Genomic DNA, 23,552 nt, shown 5'->3' with positions numbered 1-23,552 from the left:
ACAGCTCTGAGTGTGCGCGTTTGCGTCGCTGGTGTGCCGGCGGCCGTGCCTGCCTCTTCCCCCCCCTCTCACTGCGGGGGGGGGGAGGCAGGCGCGCCGCTGGTGGCCCGGTACCATGGCCTTTGCGGCCCGGTACCGGGTTGAAGACCCCTGCTCTAAGTAATGCAAGAAGCACTCATACAAGAGTTAAAGATCAGCCCACACACAGGGATGGGGGTTGCTTTCTCTTTCCAAGCTTGGCAATTTGTTTCTTAAAGTGAGGAGACAACGATATAGGCTAGAAATCAGGAAAAAAATTTCACAGTCAGAGTAGTTCAGCAGTGGAATAGGCTGCCTAAGGAGGTGGTGAGCTCCCCCTCACTGGCAGTCTTCGAGCAAAGGCTGGATACACACTTTTCTTGGATGCTTTAGGATGCTTAGGGCTGATCCTGCGTTGAGCAGGGGGTTGGACTAGATCGCCTCTATGGCCCCTTCCAACTCTATGAACCCCACGGGAAGGCCTCGGCCTCCCTTAACTGTGCAGCTTCGGCCTGCCCCTACAACCTTTGGCCACTAGATGGCAGGCAAGGCAAGCCTAAAGTCACTGAAGGTCCCATCTGTCTGCCTGCTGGGCAGCAGGCGGCCAAGTCACGTGATCCCAAGTCACGTGCTCCCTTTCAGTCCCGGGAAAGGTTATTTGAGGCCAGGCGGCAGCCGCAACCTTACAGGACCTCAGCAGGATTAGTATGGATGGGCGGCTGAAAGCCTCTTTTGAATCTTTGCCTTGGATTCTGACAAGGCTTTTTCCCTGTGCAATCGCGTATAGGTTTTGCAAGGGCTCTGCTTAGCCACGCAAAGTTACTGGGATAAATTATTAGGGACTAGGGTTAGGGTTGGGGAGAACGTGGAGACTTCCGCCAGGCCAAGGCCAGGATCATGGACCTCTTTGAGGCCAGTTTTACTTCCGTGCATATCACAAAAAATGGGGAGGTAGACTAAAAACTAGCCAAAAAGAGGAGAGGAATATCCCAGTGCGCCTACACAATAAACAGTCCAGGATAACGCACAATAGTGAGATTGTATTGACACTTCAAAGCAGTAATGGTACAAATATAATAGCATAATAAAAACTTTCCTCCCAGTTATTCCTTTTCATAACTCTCCTATGATCCATCCGATTTAAACACGGAGAAAGCACTGACACAACGGATGCTAGCTGAAATGTTTGTTTTGCAAAGAAGATGCTTTCTCCATGCAGAAGAAAAGAAGAAGAAGAAGTGTTGGTTCTTATATGCCACCTTTCTCTACACGAAGGAGTCTCAAAGTGGCTTACAGTCGCCTTCCCTTCTTCTCCCCACAACTGACACCCTGTGAGGGAGGTGAGGCTGAGAGAGCCCTGAGAGAAATGCTCTGCCAGAACAGCTTTATCAGTCCTGTGATGAGCCCAAGGTCACCCATCTGGCTGCATGTGGAGGAGGAGCAGGGAATCAAACCCGACTCACCAGATTAGAAGTCCGCACTCCTAACCACTACACCAAGCTGGCTCTCATGTACTGATGGATACTGAAACCAAAATTGTGTTCTTGGCTTGGAAAGACCTGATTACATGGATCTGGTCTCCAACTTAAATCAAGGGGCACAATTGCCCTCCTCGCTTTTTGGCTCTTACTACAAAGAAACCTTGAAACTTTTGGGGGAATAGACAACTGGAGGAAAGCCCACAAAGTTTTGTTCTGGTCAGAAGCTATCATAAGCACACGCAGCTCTTCAGAGTCTCCCACATCATGCTCATCCTTGGAGTTTTGCACACAAGGGAAAACCGTGTGGCTCCATAAATCCTGTAAGTTTCCAAATGACCTCTTTTCTGTTAATCAAGAGACTTTGAGCTCTGCCTGAATGTATTGGTCGTGCACATACAACTGAGGAAGTTCAACAACGAAACTAGCTGTTATCGAGGATACTAATCCGGTTGTGTTTGATGATTACTATTACAGATATTGAAGACAAGATACGTTTCTTCTTGCTCGGCTTCATATTGCCCTCCTGTTGAAATATGAGGCTACATTCATGCAGTCACTTTTTTCCTTCGGAAAATTACAGTGTTTATTGCACCACATGTTCCCCCCCCCTTGTCTGTGCACATCCTCCCTTGTATATTTCTACCTTGCTATCCTTCCTTGGACTTCGGCAGATTTTCGAGGAGATCCATTACAAAAACACTGACTGCATTTGCAAGAGAATTAAGAACAGTTGGCAGAACAGTTTGAACGTTTGGCGAGATTCGGGGACCGATTCCCATGCAGCCACAAATCTCACCAGGTTTCCTGGGAGGTTGACATTCCTAATTTGACCCGTGGCAGTTCTGAGATGAGAAATGGTCTTTTGAACCCGGCCTTGAAGCACATGAGGGGGGCATTTACTCCTGAGCAGATCCCTGTGCAGGACCTTGGTGGCTTTTGTCCTTCCACCCAACCCTGCTTCTACAATTTCCTCGGCAACCGCCTCGAAGGGGAACGCTGAGGAACAATCCGGTCCCATCTTCTCAGCCCATCTGGCCCAAACCTCTGGACAAGAGCCAGCCTGCTGCAACCCACAACGTCGGTTCTCATTTCTTTGAAAGCGTTTGTCTCATTTACAGTAACACGTCTCTGTCTGGCTTGGCCCTGATCCAGCACAGTTGTGCAAGTGAGATTTTTCTTGGTAAAGCCGCCAGCTTTAGACGTCACTGTTTCGCTTGGCTCCTCCTGGCCACTTCTTAGATGCGCCAGCCAGGGCAAGGGATCATGGCCAAGCGTAGACATGGATTCTGGTTTAGATGCATCTCCCCTCGGCCCTTATGGGTCACCCAGGATAGCTGGCCTCCGTGACCTGACAGGATCAGTTGACTGGCACTGTGGACAATGGGAAACCCAGAATACACAGATTTGTGTGTTTCAGAACACACTCGTGAATACCCAGTAGGGTGAAGTGGTTAAGTGCAGCGTACTTCAATCTGAAGAACCTGGCTTGATTCCCCACTTCTCGTCCACATGCAGCCAGCTGGGTGACCTTGGGCTAGTCACAGTTCTCTTCTTGCAGACCAGTTCTCTTAGAGCTCTCTCAGCCCTACCGATCTCGCAGGGTGGGAAGTGGAGGGAAAAGGTGCTTGTAAGCCAATTTGGGACTCTTTTGGGTAATGAAAAGCGGGATATAAAAACTCAGCTCTTCTTCTTCTCCTCTGGCATTCTCCAAATTACATGCTTTGATATATATGTGCACACGCAGCTTGCAAAGCCCTGCTTTGGCCAGATATTGCTCACATCAACACATGAAGCTGCCTTATGCTGAATCATACCATCAGTCTGTCCGCTAAAGGTCCTGCATCGTGCTGACCAAGTGTTTATGTTGCATGGCAAACCGTTTGGAAAATCAGCCTATAACTAGGCTGTTAGCCTCATAACTATTATATGTGTGTGTAATGCAGCCTTTACCAATATCTTGACCATGGAGGAGCCCCTGAAATAATTTTTCAGACTTCGAGGAGTCCCTGAAGTGGCATCAGCTGGCCACATCTCCTGCCACGACCCCGGAAGTGACATCACTGCCTGTCATCTTAGCCCTCCTCTTGCTCCATCTGCCTGCCTTTACTACTACTATGGTAGTTCTGCCTCGTGTAGACCGAAACGAAGAGTAAGAGCTGAGAAGACAGCCCAGACCCTCCTATAACATGCCACTTCAGCTCCCATGGACCGCCTTCAGAACTCCCATGGACCCCGAGGGGGCCACAAACCCCTGGTTGAGAATCCAGGGGCCATCAAGTCACAACAGGCTTCAGGCATCCCCATTGGCAAGAGGCAAACAGGCGAGACATGTTATTGCCTGCCTCTGTGGGTCCCTTGAGTGTCTCCCATCCAAGTACTAAGCAGGACTGACCCTGCTTCGCTTCTTAGATCTGATGAAATCAGAGTAGCCTGGGTCGTCCAGGATACGGCTTCCTGCAGTTGACAGTCTAAATATACAAAGGAGCAGAGCACCGGCTGCTTAAAGAATGAATACCTTTCCTGAGAACAGAAACAACTTTGTAACCAAAGAGGAGAGGGATAGTCCTAACAATCTAACTGACTAATATTTTTCTTCCGGAGGCAAACAGGGAAGAAGTGTGGTCAAAGGAGCAGGAAGACTCTAACTGGGCCAATCAGGACCCAGGAGGAGATGATTTGAAAAACATCAGGAAGTTCCTGATCTAACTATGCTAAATACACATCTCCAATGATGCCCCCTGCAGGATATTCAGTATATGCTGTTGAATCAGGCACATTGAATGTAGGCTTGCCAAATCATAGTATTCTGCATCTTTGACTGTTTTCGGCACTTGGATTTGTTTAAAAAGAGAACATTGTTTTTTAATAGGACCGCCTCTTCTTCGTCATGGAGTTTGTGAACGGAGGGGACCTGATGTTCCACATTCAGAAATCCCGTCGGTTCGATGAAGCCCGGGCCCGGTTCTACGCCGCAGAAATCATTTCCGCTCTCATGTTTCTCCACGAGAAAGGCATCATTTACAGGTGAGTGGGTGCAAAATCCATGATTCCTGACCTGTGATTGATTATTCTCAGCCTCGGCAGCTCAAAACAGCCAACCGGCAATCATGGATTTGTGAGGCTGCATTCTACACAGAGATGCTGCTGTCACGTTAACAGGCGCCTTCAAGGGAAACCATTTCATGAGAGTTAGAGCAGTTTCTCCGTGGAACAGGCTTCCTCGGGAAGTGGTGGGTTCTCCTAGAATCATAGAGTTAGAAGGGACCTCCTGGGTCATCTAGTCCAACCCCTGCACTATGCAGGACACTCACAACCCTCTCGCTCATCCACTGTCACCTGCCACCCCTTGAACCTTCACAGAATCAGCCTCTCCGTCAGATGGCTCTCCAGCCTCTGTTTAGAAATCTCCAAAGATGGAGAACCCACCACCTCCCGAGGAAGCCTCTTCCACTGAGGAACCGCTCTCACTGTCAGGAACTTCTTCCGGAGGTTGAGACGGAATTTCCTTTGAATTAATTTCATCCCATTGGTTCTGGTCCGTCCCTCCGGGGAAGTTCCTCCTTTGGAAGTTTTTAAGAAGAGGCTAGATATCTGACAGAAATGCTGATTCTGTGGACTTAGACCGATTTTATATGAATGGGCAGAAGGGATTGTGTCGGTGCTTGGCTCTTGTGGCCCTTTCTCACATGCCCAGGGAAATGTTGATGGCCACTTTGGCATCAGGAGACGAATTTCTTCTGGGCCAGATTGGCCAGGGATTCTGATTTTGGGGGAGGCATTATGTGGGCATTGAGCTGGGTAGGCAGGTGGTTGTGAATTTCCTGCATTCTTCAGGGGGTTGGACTAGATGACCCCGGAGGTCCCTTCCAACTCTATGATTCTATGATTGTGAGATCACCCTTCAAAGCAGCCATGTTTTCCAGGGGAACTGATGTCTGTCTCCTGAAGATGAGACGTAAAACCAGGGAATCCCCAGTTCTCATGCAACTTCTTCCAGAGACACAGGAGCATATTGGGGAAAGACATATTCTCCCAAAATCTCCCTTTTACATATAAAAAAATACATTTTATTTATATTTTCCAGATATAGTTGGGTGTCTGGATGGTATCTGGGATTTCCTGGGATACAGGGACATGGGGCCCTGGAAATATTCAGGATTAGCTCTGAATATCGTGAGCCAGCATTTTAACTTTCCCAGGGATGTCCTCCCCCCCTCCCCCCAATGTCTGCGTCTCCCTGGGTTTAGTATCGGCTTGCTGTGTTGGTTTTGCTTTGATTCCGTCCTTTGAACTCGGCTTTGTTGGTCTTGCAGTTGTATTCTTTGTGCGAGTTGGTTTGTGTCTGGTTCCCACGGGGGAATAATGCAGCAAAATTATATCAGGATCCTGGAGGGGGAGGGGGGGGGCTTGATCCAAATACCAAACAGGTCCTTGGAACATGGAAAACCAGCAATACTGGTATTTTTCATCTCCCTGATATTCAGATTTTTTTCTTGACTTTCTTGACATCCTAGTCAACATACAGAGATTTACAGCTGTAGATCCCACTGAATCTGACAACGTGAGTGATTAGGAGTGCGGACTTCTAATCTGACGAGCCGGGTTTGATTCCCCGCTCCCTCACATGCAACCAGCTGGGTGACCTTGGGCTAATCACTGTTAACATATTAAACATTGGTTGTTGTTGTTAGGTGTGAAGTCGTGTCCGACCCATCGCGACCCCATGGACAACGATCCTCCAGGTCTTCCTGTCCTCTACCATTCCCCAGAGTCCATTTAAGCTCACACCGACTGCTTCAGTGACTCCATCCAGCCACCTCATTCTCTGTCGTCCCCTTCTTCTTTTGCCCTCGATCGCTCCCAGCATTGGGCTCTTCTCCAGGGAGTCCTTCCTTCCCATGAGGTGGCCGAAGTATTTGAGTTTCATCTTCAGGATCTGGCCTTCTAAAGAGCAGTCAGGGCTGATCTCCTCTAGGACTGACCGGTTTGTTCGCCTTGCAGTCCAAGGGACTCGCAAGAGTCTTCTCCAGCACCAGAGTTCAAAAGCCTCAATTCTTTGACGCTCGGCCTTCCTTATGGTTCAACTTTCACAGCCATACATTGCAACTGGGAAGACCATTGGTATATCACTGTTTTTATAGATGGTGTGACCCGCCCTGAGTCTTTGGAGAAGGGCTGGTTAAGATTATTTTTTTTAAATTATTAATTCATTATTATTATTATTATGGCGGGTGTCTGCAAAATTCCAGGGGCCTAACACCCTATCTATAGACCTTAGATGTGTTGGGTCTCCACCTTATTCAGCCAGTTTCTTTCCTCTAGGGATAATAACTAACCAATCATATTTCTATCTCTATCTTTTTATTAGCTCCCTTGTTTTTTGCAAGTAGGAATCATCTAGAACCGGCTGGTTGCCGGGATCTTATAGGATGCCGGGATCTTATTCTTTAGGATGCTTAGGGCTGATCCAGCGTTGCGCAGGGGGTTGGACTAGATGGCCTGTATGGCCCCTTCCAACTCTATGATTCTATGATTAGGATGCTTAGGGCTGATCCTGCGTTGAGCATGGGGTTGGACTAGATGGCCTGTATGGCCCCTTCCAACTCTATGATTCTGTGATTAGGATGCTTAGGGCTGATCCTGCGTTGAGCACGGGGTTGGACTAGATGGCCTGTATGGCCCCTTCCAACTCTATGATTCTATGATTCTATGGCCTGTATGGCCCTTTCCAACTCTATGATTCTGTGATTCCCCTTCCAACTCTATGATTCTATGATTCTATGGCCTGTATGGCCCCTTCCAACTCTATGATTCTAGGACCATGGAGCTAACCCACCGCCAGATACCCTTTCATTATTTTAGACAATTAGTTACAACCCCATCACTATTCTAGTTTCGTTGTTCAAAGTAATAGTGATTCTTTCCGTTCAAGAGGGAAGCCTCTCCCCTCCTTGTCCTTTCCCCCTTCAGAATACAGAAGTGGTTGTGATCCTGGAAGCTGCACAGATCTGTGGCTTCTCGCAAGTTTGGTACGACAGTCATGAAAGGCCAGAGGAGAGACAAAACAGTAGCTGGGCAACCCTCTGGGAGGGGCTGGAAATTTTGCAGAGGAAGTGCGAGTGGAGTCTGTCGGTAACAGACCACCACTTCCTTCCCTCTGTTGGCAGAGTTTCAATATGCAAAGAAGGGGCAAACCATCGGCTGCTTATGTCATAAAAGAGTTTTATTGAGGAGAAAAAACTCTGCAAGTAAGAGAGGAGATAGTCCTAATCGTCTAACTCAGTGGTCCCCAACCCCCGGTCCACAGACTTGTACCGGTCCGTAGATCAGTTGGTACCGGGCTGCGGTTCTTCCTCGTCCTCTCCCCAGCTGCTGCCTCGGGGGCTGCCCTGCCACTCTGCTGGTGGCTCACCTTTGGTGCTCTCCAGTGGCTGCCATGGCTGGGGCTCCCCCTCGGCACGGCACTGCGCAGCTGCTGCTGGTAGTGCCCCCCAGTGGGTGGCGGGAAGTCAGAGGCACTGGTGGGAAAGCAAGTGGAGCAGGGGCTCAGGTGGCAACGTCCTTCAGCAAAAGACTCCCCCCCCTCCCCGGGCCTCAGTAAAATTGTCAAGCATTGACCGGTCCCCGGTGATAAAAAGTTTGGGGACCACTGATCTAACTGACTAATGTTCTGGAGGGAAAAACAGACAGGAAGTGTGCTCCAAGGAGCAGGAAGTCTCCAAATGAGCCAATCAGTTCTTCATCAAACTATGCTAAATCCACATCTCCTCTGATGCCCCCTGGAGGATGTTCTTCATATGCTGCTGAATCATGCACACGACAGATCTTGCATATTCCAAAAGAGAATTCCATGCTCTATGGACTTTACTCCCTGGGAGTAATGCCCCTCCCTAAATGAGCCCACCTATATCAGAGGTTTGACCTTTGCCTAACATAAAACATTCCCCTTTAAGCCTTGTACCAGCCAGAGTCTGTTTTACAAGAGAAACAATTGGCATCTCTTCTGCCATAATCTTCGGCCTGCAAACATGAATAGAATGCCACTCATCTCCGGCCTGTGGCCCCTCCGGCAAGGCCAAAATATGTCCGCTTACTTCCCCAGCTGCGCTCTGCTCCAAAGTTCTCCCCTCGCAAACCGTGCCCTGCTCCAAGGGAGAGAAAAAGCCAGTGAATTATGCAAGCAGCATTTCTTCCCCCAGTGACAACAACAACCCCGTGGCCATTGTCAGTCAGCGCTCCGAAGGACACTATCTGCACTTTCCCCCCGTCTTTAATGTCTTCTCCTCAAGACTGTGGCTTTGCAAGAACAGTCCAGTCCAAAACAGGGTTACCCACTTTCGTGTGCATTGAAGTCAGTAGAGCCAGTTTGGTGCAGTGGTTAGGAGTGCGGACTTCTAATCTGGTGAGCCAGGTTCAATTCTGCGCTCCCCCACATGCAGCCAGCTGGGTGACCTTGGGCTCGCCACGGCACTGATAAAACTGTTCTGACCGAGCAGCTCTGTCAGAGCTCTCTCAGCCTCACCTCCCTCACAGAGTGTCTGTTGTGGGGAGAGGAAAGGGAAGGCGACTGTAAGCCGCTTTGAGCCTCCTTTGGGTAGGGAAAAGCGGCATATAAGAACCAACTCTTCTTTTTCTTCAGTAATCTCAGGGCTCTCTCAGCCTTACCTCCCTCACAGGGTGTCTGTTGTGGGGAGAGGAAAGGGAAGGTGACTGTAAGCCACTCTGAGCCTCCTTCGGGTAGAGAAAAGCGGCATCTAAGAACCAACTCTTCTTCTTCTTCGAAAGGGGGAACCATAACCCTGTAAAAGCCCCTTCTGCTACACCCCCCACCCCCAAAGAGCACTACGATCCAGTGAACAGCACTTACTCAGGATCCGTAGCCTGAAAGAAGTAAAACTGACCTCAACCAGGGGCAGGGCCTTTTCGGTTCTGGCCCCAAACCTGGTGGAACGCTCTCCCTGGAGAGATCAGGGCCCTCCAGGACCTTCAACAGTTCCGGAAACCCTGCAAGGCAGAGCTGTTCCGACAGGCCTATGGCCAAGGCCAGGAAATTTAAAAAGCCGTGCTCCATCCATAAAGCGCCAGCCCGTCCAACAGAAATTGATCCCCCCTTTGTAAGGTTTAAAAGAGACCATTTGATCTTCTAATTTAACTAATATATGTTCATTTAAAGCATTTATTAAAATGTAAGTTAATTACTTCTACACTTCCTGTTGCTACTCACCCTGAGCCAGCTGGAAAGGGCGGGCTCTATGAAAAAAGCGATTATTATAATAAATGTCTTTATTTTCAGATGTCTCTTCAGACTCCCACTTTGGCTCAAGTGGCCTTTGAGTGCAGGCTTTCTCAGTCTGGGTTTTGGGACACCCTGGGGTTTCTTGAAGTCCCTGGAAGGGTTTACTAAATGAGTGGGAGTTAATGAATTTTGCATATATCTTTTAAATGTGTTAATTGAGTGATGTGACCTTATATCAGGGGTAGTCAAACTGCAGCCCTCCAGATGTCCATGGACTACAATTCCCAGAAGCCCCTGCCAGCATTTGCTGGCAGGGGCTTCTGGGAATTGTAGTCCATGGACATCTGGAGGGCCGCAGTTTGACTACCCCTGCCTTATATAGCCATGTTAAACCTCCCCCCCCCCAAATGGCCAATGAGGGGCCTGGAGGGGGTGGGAAGGGGAGGGGCCTCAGGTGGGCGTGTCCACAGCTCTGCTTCCCAACCATATTCTGCACGATTGCACCACTTCTGGGGTTTCTCAGAGCCTGAAGAATGTTTCAGGGGTTTCTCAGTGCTTAGAAATCTGAGCAAGGCTGGTCTAGTGTTTGGGAAGAGCCTGGGAGGTGAAGATTTTAGGAAGCCGGGAATAAGCGGATTTCTTGCAGCTTCGTCGGACGGTGACTAGTTCCAGATGCACAGCATTCTCTCAATATTTACAAGAGAAGAATGCAGTGGTGGAACGGGAAGAATTCATCCCACGATTTCTCTTGTCGAATTATTTCTGGATGTTACAAGGCTGCAGCAGCAAGGTTTGCTGAAGGGGGCACAGGACAAATGTAGGGTTTGGTGGCACCTTTAAGGCCAACCAAGTTTCCTTCAAGGGATGAGCTTTCGTGCGCATGCTCACTTCCTCAGATGCAATGGCACAGGATGGGAGCAATCAGTTCATACGTGTGAGAGTAAAATAACATGCAGCATAATGAGAACGCTTCACAGATTTTTCCAGAGATAAATAGGAAAAAACAACAACAACAATTTGGATTTGCTTGTATTCACTCAAGTATTGTATTCACAAATCCAAATTGCTGTTTTGAAGGACGATGAGGAAGGGGGCGTTCCCAAATGGCTGGGAATGGCGGGTGTGGGGCAGCCCTGAATTAGACCCCTCTTGAAAAGATGAAATCGGGTTTCCTGGAGGTTCCTTTGCTGCTGGGCAAGTGAGGGGGTGATTCGGGACTCCACCTGAAGAAGCAAGTGTAGAAATGGGCAGAAAAGCTGACCCTTTCAAAAGCGCAAATCCAACGGTATCACTGGTGCAGAAACAGTCTCAGAGCTCTCTCAGCCCCAGCGACCTCACAGAGAGGAGATTGTAAGCCACTTTTGAGACTCCTTTGGGTGGTAGAAAGTGGGGTATAAAAACCAACAGTTGTGAGTTTCTTGCCTTGTTCAGGGGGTTGGCCTAGATGACCTTAGTGGTCACTTCCAACTCTGTGATTCTTCTTCCAGATTGCCCAGGCCTTCCTCTCTCTCCTCGTAACCAACCCCCCAATCCCTGTCGGTTACCAGGAACAACCTGGCAACCCTATTGAGGTGGCTTACAATTAAAGCCACAGCACTAAGAAAAGTCTGTGCATCTTTCGGAACATGGTAGTGAGGAAGCCAAAGGTGAAAGAAGAAGAAGAAGAAGAAGAAGAAGAAGAAGAAGAAGAAGAAGAAGAAGAAGAAGAAGAAGAGTTGGTTCTTATATGCCGCTTTTCTCTACCTGAAGGAGGCTCAAAGCGGCTTACAGTCGCCTTCCCTTTCCTTTCCCCACAACAGACACCCTGTGGGGTGGGTGAGGCTGAGAGAGCCCTGATATTCCTGCTCGGTCAGAACAGTTTTATCAGCACTGTGGCGAGCCGAAGGTCACCCAGCTGGTTGCATGTGGGGAAGCCCAGAATCGAACCTGGCATGCCAGATTAGAAGTCCACACTCCTAACCACTACACCAAACTGGCTCTCCAAACTGGTGAGGATACACCAAACTGGTGAGGATGCAACCAGGCATAAAGTTGCTTCTCCAGGGGACGTCACGAAGGGCCACCAGGTGTGCCTTGGGAAATTCCTGGAGAAATCCCAGGTTCCATCCCCAAATCTCCCTATTATCAACATCATCATTTGATTTATTTGATGTATTTGATTTATTCCCCGCCACGCTCGAAGCCGGCTCGTGGCCGTTGACAATCGTCCGATAAAAAATCCGATCAATACCCCTGTTAAAAGGACACAATATTGCAGCGGACGCAAAATCACATTGGCACAGACAACATGGCAGAATACCCCCCCCCCACACACACACACCCATCCCTCCTTTTAGAGGGGAGAGGAAGGAGGGTCAAGATAACTCAAGTCGCTGCTTCCACCGGAGCTGGGAAATCTAAGCAGGTATAACGCCTGCATCTTGGCCGGAGGTTGCCCGAAGAGAAGTTTATTTGTCTGCTGAGCGTTCCCATTCTGCGGGGCCGACATGGAACTTTTCTCTGCGGTCATTTCCTTGAATGGATATCCCTTCTCTCTTGCTGGTTTTACAAGATCTCTCCCTCTTGGGTTTATTATACGACCTGGCAAAATCCAGCCAGGCTCGGGGCTTTTATAGGTTTTCTCTAGCGACAGGTTCATAAGCCTGACATTTGAGCTGGCAGCCCCTGACATTTCGAGGGCGGCTTACATAACCTGGCTTCTGGAGGCAGGAGGTTTTCCACTCAGGCCAAAGTCGTTCGAAGGCAAGCCATGAGAACAAAACAGGGGAATCCTTTTTTTTTTTTTAATAGCTGATTTCTTGCAGGAAAAGAGCAGTTGCCTTTGTTGCTGACATTTCAGACTTTTGCTGTGCTGGAAACATCTGGCAACAGCTGGAATGATGCATGCTTACTGGGAACTAAACTGGAATAGAAGAAGAGTTGGTCTTTATACCCCGCTTTTCACTACTCCAAGGAATCTCAAAGCGGCTTCCCTTCCTCTCCCCGCAACAGACGCCCTGCGAGGGAGGTGGGGCTGAGAGAGCCCTGAGAGAACTGTGACTGGCTCAAGGTCACCCAGCAGGCCTCATGAGTCTCAAAGCAGCTTACAATAACCCACCCTTCCTCTCCCACGATGGGCAGCCTGTGAGGTAGGTGGGACTGAGGCCGCTCTAACAGGACTGTGACTAGCTCAAGGCTGCCTAAGGAGGTGGGGAGCTCCCCCTCACGGTCTTCAAGCAGAACTGCACACAGGACTCCTGGTGAAGTCTGACCAATGCAGTCTATAGTGGAACTATGACATCTTGTGGTTTTCTTGGTGCTATCATCCAGCCAAAGGGAGAATGCAACCGAGAAATCTGAAGGAGACCGAGGCTGGGAAGGTCAAGCCATGAAGAAGCTAGGAAAGATCTTTACGTGTATGAATGTGTCCTTGGCAACCGAGATCAACATTGGTCACACCCTAGGCTTCCTCTATTCCATATGGGTCAATGAAGACAGCTGACAATAAGAAAGTAGATTCTCTGGAAATGTGGGGATGAAAGAGCATTTTGTAGATCAGTCAATGGGTTCTGGATCCAATCAAGGCTGAAGTCTTCCTAGGAACCAGAATGACTAAACGGAGGCCATCTTGCTTTGGTCACATTCTGAGAAGACCAGACTCCCTGGAAAAGATGACGATGCTTGGAAAAGTGGAAGGCAGCAGGAAAAGAAGACCACAAATGAGGCAGATGGACTCCATCAAGGAAGCTACAGCAAGACCTGAGCAAGGCTGTCAGTGATTGGCCATTTGGGGGCTCCTTCATTCATAGGGTCGCCATAAGTTGGAAGCGACCCGGCGGCATATAGCATAACCCAACATAACATTCAGAATCATAGCATCATAGAGTTGGAAAGGACCTCCAGGGTCATTTAGTCCTACCTCCTGCACTATGCAGGACACCCACAACCACCTGCCCAACCTCAGTGACCCCAATTCCATGCCCAGATGATGCACCTCCCCCAAAAAACCAGAATCCCTGAGTGGCCTGGAGGAAATTTGCCTCCCGACCCCAAAGTGGCGATCGGCATTTCCCTGGGCATGCAAGAAAGGGCCACAAGAGCCAAGCTCAGACATGACCTCCTCCACCCACCCACCCACCCACAATGTGCCTAAGTTAATAAAATCAGCATTTATGTCAGATTGCTCTCTAGCCTCTGCTTCAAAACTTTCAAGGAAGGAGAACTCACCACCTCCCGAGGAAGCCTGTTCCACTGAGGATAGAATCATAGAATCATAGAGTTGGAAGGGGCCATACAGGCCATAGAATCATAGAATCACAGAATCATAGAGTTGGAAGGGGCCATACAGGCCATCTAGTCCAACCCCCTGCTCAACGCAGGATCAGCCCAAAGCATCCTAAAGCAACCAAGAAAAGTGTGCATCCAACCTTTGCTTGAAGACTGCCAGTGAGGGGGAGCTCACCACCTCCTTAGGCAGCCTATTCCACTGCTGAACTACTCTGACTGTGAAACATTTTTTCCTGATATCTAGCCTATATCGTCCAGAGAATGAGGTGGATGGATGGAGTCACTGAAGCAGTAGGTGCAAACTTAAAAGGACTCCAGGGAATGGTAGAGGACAGGAAGGCCTGGAGGATCATTGTCCATGGGGTCGCGATGGGTCGGACACGACTTCGCACATAACAACAACAACAACAAGCCTATATCGTTGTACTTGTAGTTTAAACCCATTACTGCGTGTCCTTTCCTGGATCTGTCAGAAACGTCTTTTGTAGTTTGGCCCTTGGTCTTATCCTCTTCATGTTTGGTAACTGAACCTATTCAGTCCTGTGGGTTCCCCCCCCCCCCTACTAAAGCAGGGATCTGGGGATCCCCGGGAATTACTGCTGATCTCCAGTCAACAGAGGTCCTCTCCCTTGGAGAAAAGGGCTGCTTGGGAGGGTGGGCTCCACAGAAGCACGAATTCAGGAAAATGAAGCTTTACCGGGTCTGTGTGTACACAACGGCGTGACATCTGAAATCAGAAATCAACCGCAATCTCCAGGTGGGGCCTGGATTTCTGGAGTGACAGCTGGTCTTTGGGGGGGGGGGCTGTTGCAGATCCCCCAGGTAAGGGGGATCTCCTCCGTTTCCAGCAAGCGGTTTTGAACCTTGCCTCCGTGCCTGCCAAAATATCATCTGGAGCAACCTCAAAAAGAAATTTCAGATCACAAAATCACCTTCCGTTCTGTAGCAGATCCTGAAAAACACGCCAACCTCACTTGCAGCACGTCTTAGCAGGAAAGCAGAAGGCAGCACCTGTTCCCAAATCCTGTCGGCCACAGGTCTGAGCACGTCTCAGCCAAGGGCTGAGCTGAAAGAGGCCACAGAACGCCCTGCTTTGACCCGTCGAGGAGGAGGAAGGTCAAGGGATCTTTTGGGAATCAAGATGAAGCAACCCACTGGGCCCTCCACGTAACTTGCATAGCGACTCTTCTCTCCTCCAGAAAAGTTAACGTCACTCTGATTATCTCCTGTCATTCTGATGCAACCCATGCATCGGTCTTGACAAGATGGCTTTGAAACTTTGCTTCAACCAGAGCTTCGAATGGCTCTGTTGATTCTTGTAGCTAATATCTCTCACCTGCCCTTATTTGGCAGGTTCTCTTTCATAACAGCGCTGGCTCGGCACACCGAACTTGGACGTGGCTGGCAACGCACGAGCATTTTGGGAAAGCTGCCCGGTGCAGAATATCTGCTAGATCACGAGAGCCTCACAAGGACCTCGCTGGAGGGGGAACTTCCCTCAGGCGCATTGACAAGGGACCTAAAAGTGTAGTAAAGGTGTTTGAACAGGTGCAAGCACCAAACTGGAATAAAGAGGAAGAGGTGGTTCTTAGATGCCGCCTTTCTCTACCCGAAGGAGGCTCAAAGCGGCTTACAGTCGCCTTCCCTTTCCTCTCCCCACAACAGACACCCTGTGAGGGAGGGGAGGCTGAGAGAGCCCTGAGATTACTGAAGAAGAAGAAGAAGAGGAAGAAGAAGAAGAAGAGGAAGAAGAAGAAGAAGAAGAAGAAGAAGAAGAAGAAGAAGAAGAAGAAGAAGAAGAAGAAGAAGAAGAAGAAGAAGAAGAAGAAGAAGAAGAGCCTCACAAGGACCTCGCTGGAGGGGGAACTTCCCTCAGGCGCATTGACAAGGAACCTAAAAGTGTAGTAAAGGTGTTTGAACAGGTGCAAGCACCAAACTGGAATAAAGAAGAGGTGGTTCTTATATGCCGCTTTTCTCTACTCAAAGGAGCCTCAAAGCGGCTTACAGTCGCCTTCCCTTTCTTCTCCCCACAACAGACACCCTGTGAGGTGGGAGAGGCTGAGAGAGCCCTGAGTTTCCTGCTTGAACAGCTTTATCAGGGCCGTGGCGAGCCCAAGGTCACCCAGCTGGCTGCATGTGGGGGAGCGAGGAATCAAACCTGGCATGCCAGATTAGAATTCCACACTCCTAACCACTACACCAAGCGATCTTATATGGCCACCATTTTGGGGGGGGGGGGGTTAAGTTTTTTTTGGGGGGGGGAATTTGGTGCTAGTTTCTGCCAAACAATTTTATCAAGCTGCACGCTAGACTTTCTAAACCTGGGTTTTGTAGAGTTTCTTGACAGCCACGGAAGGGCTTCAAAAATGGGTGGCAGTTAAGTAATTAAAAAAAATATTTTAAAAATTTGTTATACACTTATTGGGTGATAGGACCATATCCGGTCATGTTGATCTCTCCCCTCCCCCCCCCCCCCGAAGTGGCCAATGATGGGCCTGGAGGGGGTGGGAAGGAGAAGCGCCCCGGGTGGGCGTGTTCACAAACACATCCCTGCTTTGCTCTGAGCTGAGAAATGCCCTGGAAGGTATGACTGGAAGGGAAGAAATCAGAGAAGCAGAGAGGGTCGTTGGAGCATCCCCTGACCTTCTAAGTACCGCATGTTCGTGAGTCACAAACGGAAAGATTTCTCGGGGACTTTGTGATTGATTCATGTGCCACACTTACTGTAAAAATGATCAAGTAAGTCACATGTGGGTGAAAACGTGCTTCTGGAAGGCTGGTTCAGGTGGGTCACAGCATCGGTCGGAAGCAGCAGAATCATAGACTCATGGAGTTGGAAGGGGCCACACAGGCCATCTAGTCCAACCCCCTGCTCAACGCAGGATCAGCCATAAGCATCCTGAAGCATCCAAGAAAAGTGTGTATCCAACCTTTGCTTGAAGACTGCCAGTGAGGGGGAGCTCACCATCTCCTTAGGCAGCCTATTCCACTGCTGAACTACTCTGACTGTGAAATTTTTTTTCTTGATATCTAGCCTACATCGTTGTACTTGTAGTTTAAGCCCATTACTGTGTGTCCTCTCCTCTGCAGCCAACAGAAACAGCATCCTGCCCTCCTCCAAGTGACAACCTTTCAAATACTTAAAGAGGGCTATCGTCCCCTCTCAACCTCCTTTTCTCCAGGCTGAACATTCCCAAGTCCCTCAACCTATCTTCATAGGGCTTGGTCCGTTGGCCCCAGATCATCTTCGTCGCTCTCCTCTGTACCCTTTCAATTTTATCTATGTCCTTCTTGAAGTGAGGCCTCCAGAACTGCACACAGTACTCCAGGTGTGGTCTGACCAGTGCCGTATACAATGGGACTATGACATCTTGTGATTTTGATGTGATGCCCCTGAACAAGGAGTCTGGGGCACCTTGAAGAGCAACCAAGTTTAATTTGAGGTATAAGCTCTCGTGTGCAAGCTCCCTTCGTCAGAAACAGCGAAACGGGCAGGGAGGGCGCTGAGCGGAAAAACTGGCCGAGATGGTTATTCAGTTTGGAAACCTGGAACGAATGAGGCATGTGATCACCCGCAGCTTGTCTCCCTTTGAACAGAAATCATTTTCCAACTAATTTTCCAAAGGGGATTCTCGACATATGGTGGCAATTCTTCCCGCAGTTCTTCCGGGTGATTCCTCCGTTTCTCATGGCTGATGTGATTTATTCCAGGGGAAACAAAGAATTTGAATGCCTGGAAGGAAAGAACCCTTCCGACCATGGAAACGATGAATAATCCGACCCACTTTAGCGCTGCTTCCGCTTGCCCGGCTGGTTGAGGAACACTTAAAAACACGGGTTATTCCCATGACTGCTTTGTTCTGACCAGGCCCGGGGCTTGTGCTGGTTTGAATCTGGATTCACCCAGTGACGGATACTCCATAGAACAGGGGTAGTCAAACTGCGGCCCTCCAGATTTCCATGGACTACAATTCCCAGGAGACCCTGCCAGCGAATACTGGCAGGGGCTCCTGGGAATTGCAGTCCATGGACATCTTGAGGGCCTCAGTTTGACTACCCCTGCCATAGAAGCACGCAACCAGGTTCTGCAGGACCTGGGAGAGCTCCCAGTAAACCTTCCTGAGCTAGGCGGATTCTCCTTTGCGTGAGAAAAAGAAAAGGCCATCCGGCCACGTTAGCCTCCCATGCAATTTTCAGTGGTCAGAGCTCTGAGGGCTAAACTGCACATTACATGCAGCAGTTGCATTCTAAAAATCCACGGAAACCCAATTTGGCTCAGGATGAGAGCGACGGGGGCGGAGAAGACCCTGTCTCCCCCACCCAGATGTTTTTCTGAACTGAAATGTCTGGGAGGGCGTGATTTGACCATCCTGGGAACTGCTTGTCCACTGTGCATGTAGCTCCAAAGGTGGGCAGATTACTCCCTTGCTCAGCCATTTCAACTTGGAAAATCACAGGGAGGGAGGGGCAGCTGGGATCCTCTGCTCTCCCCCTGCCAGCCTCCCAAGCCATATTGGGCTCCTGTGGACTTTGAAAATGTCTGTCTCCATAGTTATTGCGTGATGGTGAAAGCATCTGAGACCAGGGAGCCTAGACCTGATGCGTTAAACATTATGTGTTGTTTGACCTTTGTTTTACAGCAATGGAGGCCTGCTGGGTGTCCAGAGACTTCACAGTACACATTACAGGCTACAGAGGTTGGAGCCAGAATCTCTACCCTGTGTCTGGTTGTGGGTTCTCCTCCATTTCCCCATGCATGGGGCCTGATTCGGATTGTGATTGGCATACACAGATCAGGGGGCACAATCTTCTATTCTGTGTCTTTTTACGACTCAGAATGCTCCCAGGAAGGGGGAATCAACTCATTGGCCTGTTGAGGTAACCTAGAAGTGTCCACAGGTGGACTTCCTGATGGTACCTGGATTTTGGCCACTCTTTGACATAAGAGTGTTGGGCTGGATGGGCTATTAGTCTTAACCAACATGGCTTCTCTCATGGTCTTATGTCTGGGGCAGGGATGCTCTGTCTTATTGGCGCTGTTGGAGGCAAGAATGGGAAGGCTTCTGGAGTTCTGGCCCTGCTGGTGGACCTCCTGATGGCCTCTGGGTTTTTGCCACTGTGCGACTCACAGTGTTTGACTGGATGGGCCACTGGTCTGATCCAACATGGCTTTTTAAATGGCTTGGGCAGTGATACTCTGTATTCTTTGTGCTTAGAGGGCAACAGTGGGAAGGCTTCTGAAGTTCTGGCCCTACTGGTGGACCTCCTGATAGTCCCTGGGTTTTGGCCACCGTGTGACACAGAGTGTTGGACTGGATGGGCCATTGACCTTATCCAACATGGCCTCTCTGACCTTCTTATGTGCATGTGATTTTCTCTATTGGGCCATGCTGGCTATGGTTGTGTTTGCTCATGGTCAATTGTTTCACAGGGCAGGTACCAAGCTCCCAGCCCATGTGCCCCATAAGAAGCCCCAAGCTCCTTTCCCCAAGCCAGAGTGGGAAATAACTTAAAAGGGCAGAACACGGAATCTGTTGACATCCCAGATACATTCTCCGGCCGCATAGGGTCTCAGGTAGGGCTTGGAGGTGCACAAAGTGAAAACCTTAGCAAAGCTCAGCCAGTTGTGGCTCAATCAGTACCTGGATGCGATCTCTCCTAGGAATTCTCTGTCCTGTAGGGTCCATGATGTGGTCAAATTGCAGCAATATTAATTAATAATAATGAGCAGGGTGATACTCTGGCCTGGCTAGGCCAGGCTAGCCTGACTTTATCAGATCTCAGAAGCTAAGCAGCCTCACTCCTGGTGAATCCTGGAATGGGGGACCACCAAGAGAGTCCAGGATTGCTACAAAGAGGGAGGCAACGACAACCATCCCCAGTTGGTCCCTCAACTTGGAAACCCTATGGATGTGCCATAAATTGGCTGCGGCTCGACGGCCCTTCCCACCACCAACTGGGAGCGTATTGGAGAACGATTGTTTCAGAGGGATCTGCAGTAGAACAGTTAGATTCACGTCCAGTAGGATCTGAGAAACCACCAAGAGGTCCTAGGTCTCTACAGAGCTACTGGACTCGAATCTATAGGAGAACGAGAAGCTCTGAGTTGTGGATTGAGGTCCCTACCCAAAAGAGGAACCTGGACGTTGTCCTCTTCTTTGTGGGAAGCCTATTGGTCTTCCTAGGGTCAGCATTCAGAAATGCCGGGTTCCTCTGGTGGGGATCCACCACTATCTGAGATACCCGAGGGATGGGACTGAGACATTCCGAGAAGGCTCAGAAGAGCTCCCATGAGCAGAGCTGGCAGTCTTCAAGCAAAGGTTGGATCCACACTTTTCTTGGATGCTTTAGGATGCTTAGGGCTGATCCTGCGTTGAGCAGGGGGTTGGACTAGATGGCCTGTTTGGCCCCTTCCAACTCTATGATTCTGTGATTCTAAGATTCTGTGATTCTATTATTCTAAGATTCTAAGATTCTATTATTCTAAGATTCTAAGATTCTGTGATTCTATTATTCTAAGTTTCTAAGATTCTAAGATTCTATGATTCTAAGATTCTAAGATTCTATGATTCTATGATTCTATGATTCTAAGATTCTAAGATTCTAAGATTCTCGGGCTCTCGCCAGTCTTCTGCAGCAAAAGTTGGGTGTGTTTTTAGTTGAAGCAGAACCACAAAAAGCTGGAGGAGGACTGCAGAGAGGGGAAATCGTCTCCTTGTGGGATTCGGCCTTCTGCACTCCACTTGTGTGGTTCTCCCTTCAGAGAGAGAATCCCTCAGCTGACATTTTTGATGAGTCACTTTCCCCACACCTCCCGAGGGGCGGAGGGAGGCGTCTTGCAAGGCTTCCTTTATTAACTTTGTTTCCACATCAAGGAGAAATAGTTGGATTCCGCAGGAGGCAAGAAGCGACACGCGTTGAAGGAAGGAAAGGGGAGGGAAGGAAATAAAGGAACTTTTGTTGATTGTCCTCCCAGGACTTGGCAAGTTAGGCTCCAAATCTCTCCCCCTTCCATTGCCCGGACTTGAAAAAGGAATATCGCAGGGATTCTCCTGCTCTCTCCTCCAAATAACTGAAGCCACAATTTGAACTCCTATTACTTATGATGCTGCAGCATCAAATCTGGAAAATGCTGGATTTGGCAAAGGGCGTGTTTTCTTTCACAAAATAGGACACGGAAGCTCTGAAAAGTTCCTTTCTCACTCTTTGTATAGTCAGTGAGCCAGTGTAGTGCTTATGGTTAAGTGTGGCTGAATCTAATTTGGATATCCAGGTTTGAATCCCCACTCCTTCACCTGCAGCCAGTTGGCTGGCCTCTGGCCATCCCCAGTTCTCTCAGAACTCTCTTGACCCCACCTGCCTCACAGAATGCCTGTTGTGGGGAGATCCAGTGTGGTGTAGTGGTTAAGAGTGGCAGACTTTAATCTGAAGCATGGGGTTTGATTTCTCATTCCTCCTCCAGAGGAAGCCTGCTGGGTGATCTTAGTCTGGTCTCAGTTCTCTCGGGACTCTCTCAGCCCCATCTGCCTCACGAGGGTCCTATTGTGGGGAGAGGAAGGGAAGGCAATTGCAAGCCACTTAGAAACTCCTTAGGACAGAGAAAACCGTTTCTTCTTCTGTGTATAGAATCATAGAATTGTACAGTTGGAAGGGGCCACCCAGGCCATCTAGTCCCACCCCCCTGCTCAGTGCAGGATCAGCCTCAGGCATCCAGAAGGATCTGTCCAGCTGCTGCTTGAAAATCACCAATGAGGGGGAGCTCCCCACCTCCTTAGGCAGCCCCTTCCACTGCTGAACTAGACTCCTAGAATCCTCGAGTGGGAAGGGGCCATCCAGGCCATCTAGTCCCACCCCCTGCTCAATGCAGGATCAGCCTCAAGCATCCAGGAGAAGGATCTGTCCAGCTGCTGCTTGAAGACGGCCAGTGAGGGGGAGCTCCCCACCTCCTTAGGCAGCCCCTTCCACTGCTGAACTAGACTCCTAGAATCCTAGAGTGGGAGGGGTCATCTAGTCCCACCCCCTGCTCAATGTAGGATAAGCCTCAATAACATCAAGTTGCTTCCGACTCATGGCAACCATGACTGTCCCATCCACTTCCCTCCCCCAGAGGCAAGATTTTCCCTGTGTTTCTTTCCCCCTTTACTGACTGAGCTGCCTACCCAAATAATGTGTTTTCTTCTCTGCTGGAGGACTCTGGCTGTCCCATCCTGACACAGTACGAATTTTGACTGTTGGCTCAGCCCAAGAACAGCTTGCATGGTAGCAGGTTGCACAGTAGTGAGTTGTCTCGTGTTTGTTGCCAGTCTTGGTCCTCATCAGTCCTCCCCTATATTCCCAAGCAGACCTGGAAATGGCCTTGCTTTCTACTGACAGAATCCAAGGCTCAAAACTTGGCAATACTGTTATGGTTGCCTAGCAACGGCCACTGAGGGCATCTGCTTCTGAAATCTACAGGTGCTCCTATGATTGTTTGGGATTTTCAAACCCTGAGGTTTGTAGAAAGAAGAGTTGGTTCTTATATGCCACCTTTCTCTACCAGAAGGGGTCTCAAAACGGCTTATCGCCTCCCCTTCGAGGTAGGTCAGGCTGAGAGAGCTCTGAGAGAACTGTGACTGGCCCAAGGTCACCCATGTGGAGGAGGAGTGGGGAATCGAACGCGGCTCCCCAGAATAGAAGCCACTTCTCTTAAACACTGCACCCAACTGATAGACCTGTCTACCATACGGGTGCCTGATCAGGTTTCAAAACCACTGGAGCTAGTTACCGGCTTGTCATGACCTGTGCCAATGGAAACATTAGTCTAAGGTATCATTTTCTTCTTCATTAGCCACGACTGTCTGGGCAAGAAACAAGCTTTTGCTCAACCAGGTCGCAGTGCGAGCCAGGAATAATCTGAACCCACAGCATTGCAAATTTCTGGAAGCCAGGCCCTGTCTTCCGGCTTGGAGACGGTTTCTGGTGTGGCTGCGTTGTATTCACCGGCCACAAAAGCTGTAATTCTCAAACATAACTCTCTCTTTGATGCACGGTGTCGAAGTTTCCATGTCCTGGCATGTTCCTTGTTTGTTTTAGCTGGTGGAAACCTACAAAGTGTGCAGATCTTAAAAAAAAAATTTTTTTTTTTACAGTGACTTCTTTGTGTCTGTTGCTCTATTTTCTCTCACACCCGTTCAACTTAGATTCTCTCTCTCTCTTTCTCTCTCTCACACACACACATCCACGAACACAATGGTCCCTGCATCTCAGGACTACCCATAATAGGTCCATCTTCCTTCTCGCTACGCCTTCTCATGAACAGCCCCATCAGTGTAGTTTGAGGACATCTTAAAAATACCAAAACCTCTGCGCAGTTGGAATGTTCACAAACGTTCCGTAGCACCTCAACAGCTGACCCAAAGACTAGGGCTCAGATTTAAAAGTTGAGAAAGGCAGCTCTAGGGATGTCCCTGATCAGCAACCCCAGAAGAGACATTGCTCCATCCCGGGGGACTTTAGACCAGTGGTTCTCAATCTTCCTAATGCCTCAAACGTTTAATACAGTTCCTCACGTT

The 23,552-nt window shown here is 49.3% G+C and overlaps 1 protein-coding gene across 1 annotated transcript in view; it reads left to right on the top strand.

Annotated features, from left to right (window-relative positions):
• Positions 1-23,552, top strand: part of PRKCH (protein kinase C eta) — a 106,083-nt gene that overhangs the window by 70,331 nt on the left and 12,200 nt on the right. Inside the window, exon 10 of the mRNA XM_077323920.1 lies at positions 4,369-4,523. Within this exon, the coding sequence (XP_077180035.1) occupies positions 4,369-4,523 (155 nt within the window). The remainder of the gene's footprint in view (positions 1-4,368; positions 4,524-23,552) is intronic.

This window comes from Paroedura picta, chromosome 2, assembly GCF_049243985.1.
Source record: "Paroedura picta isolate Pp20150507F chromosome 2, Ppicta_v3.0, whole genome shotgun sequence".
Lineage (NCBI taxonomy): Eukaryota > Metazoa > Chordata > Lepidosauria > Squamata > Gekkonidae > Paroedura > Paroedura picta.
The sequence above is the reverse complement of the archived record's forward strand: the minus strand, read 5'-3'. Positions and strand labels throughout refer to the sequence as shown.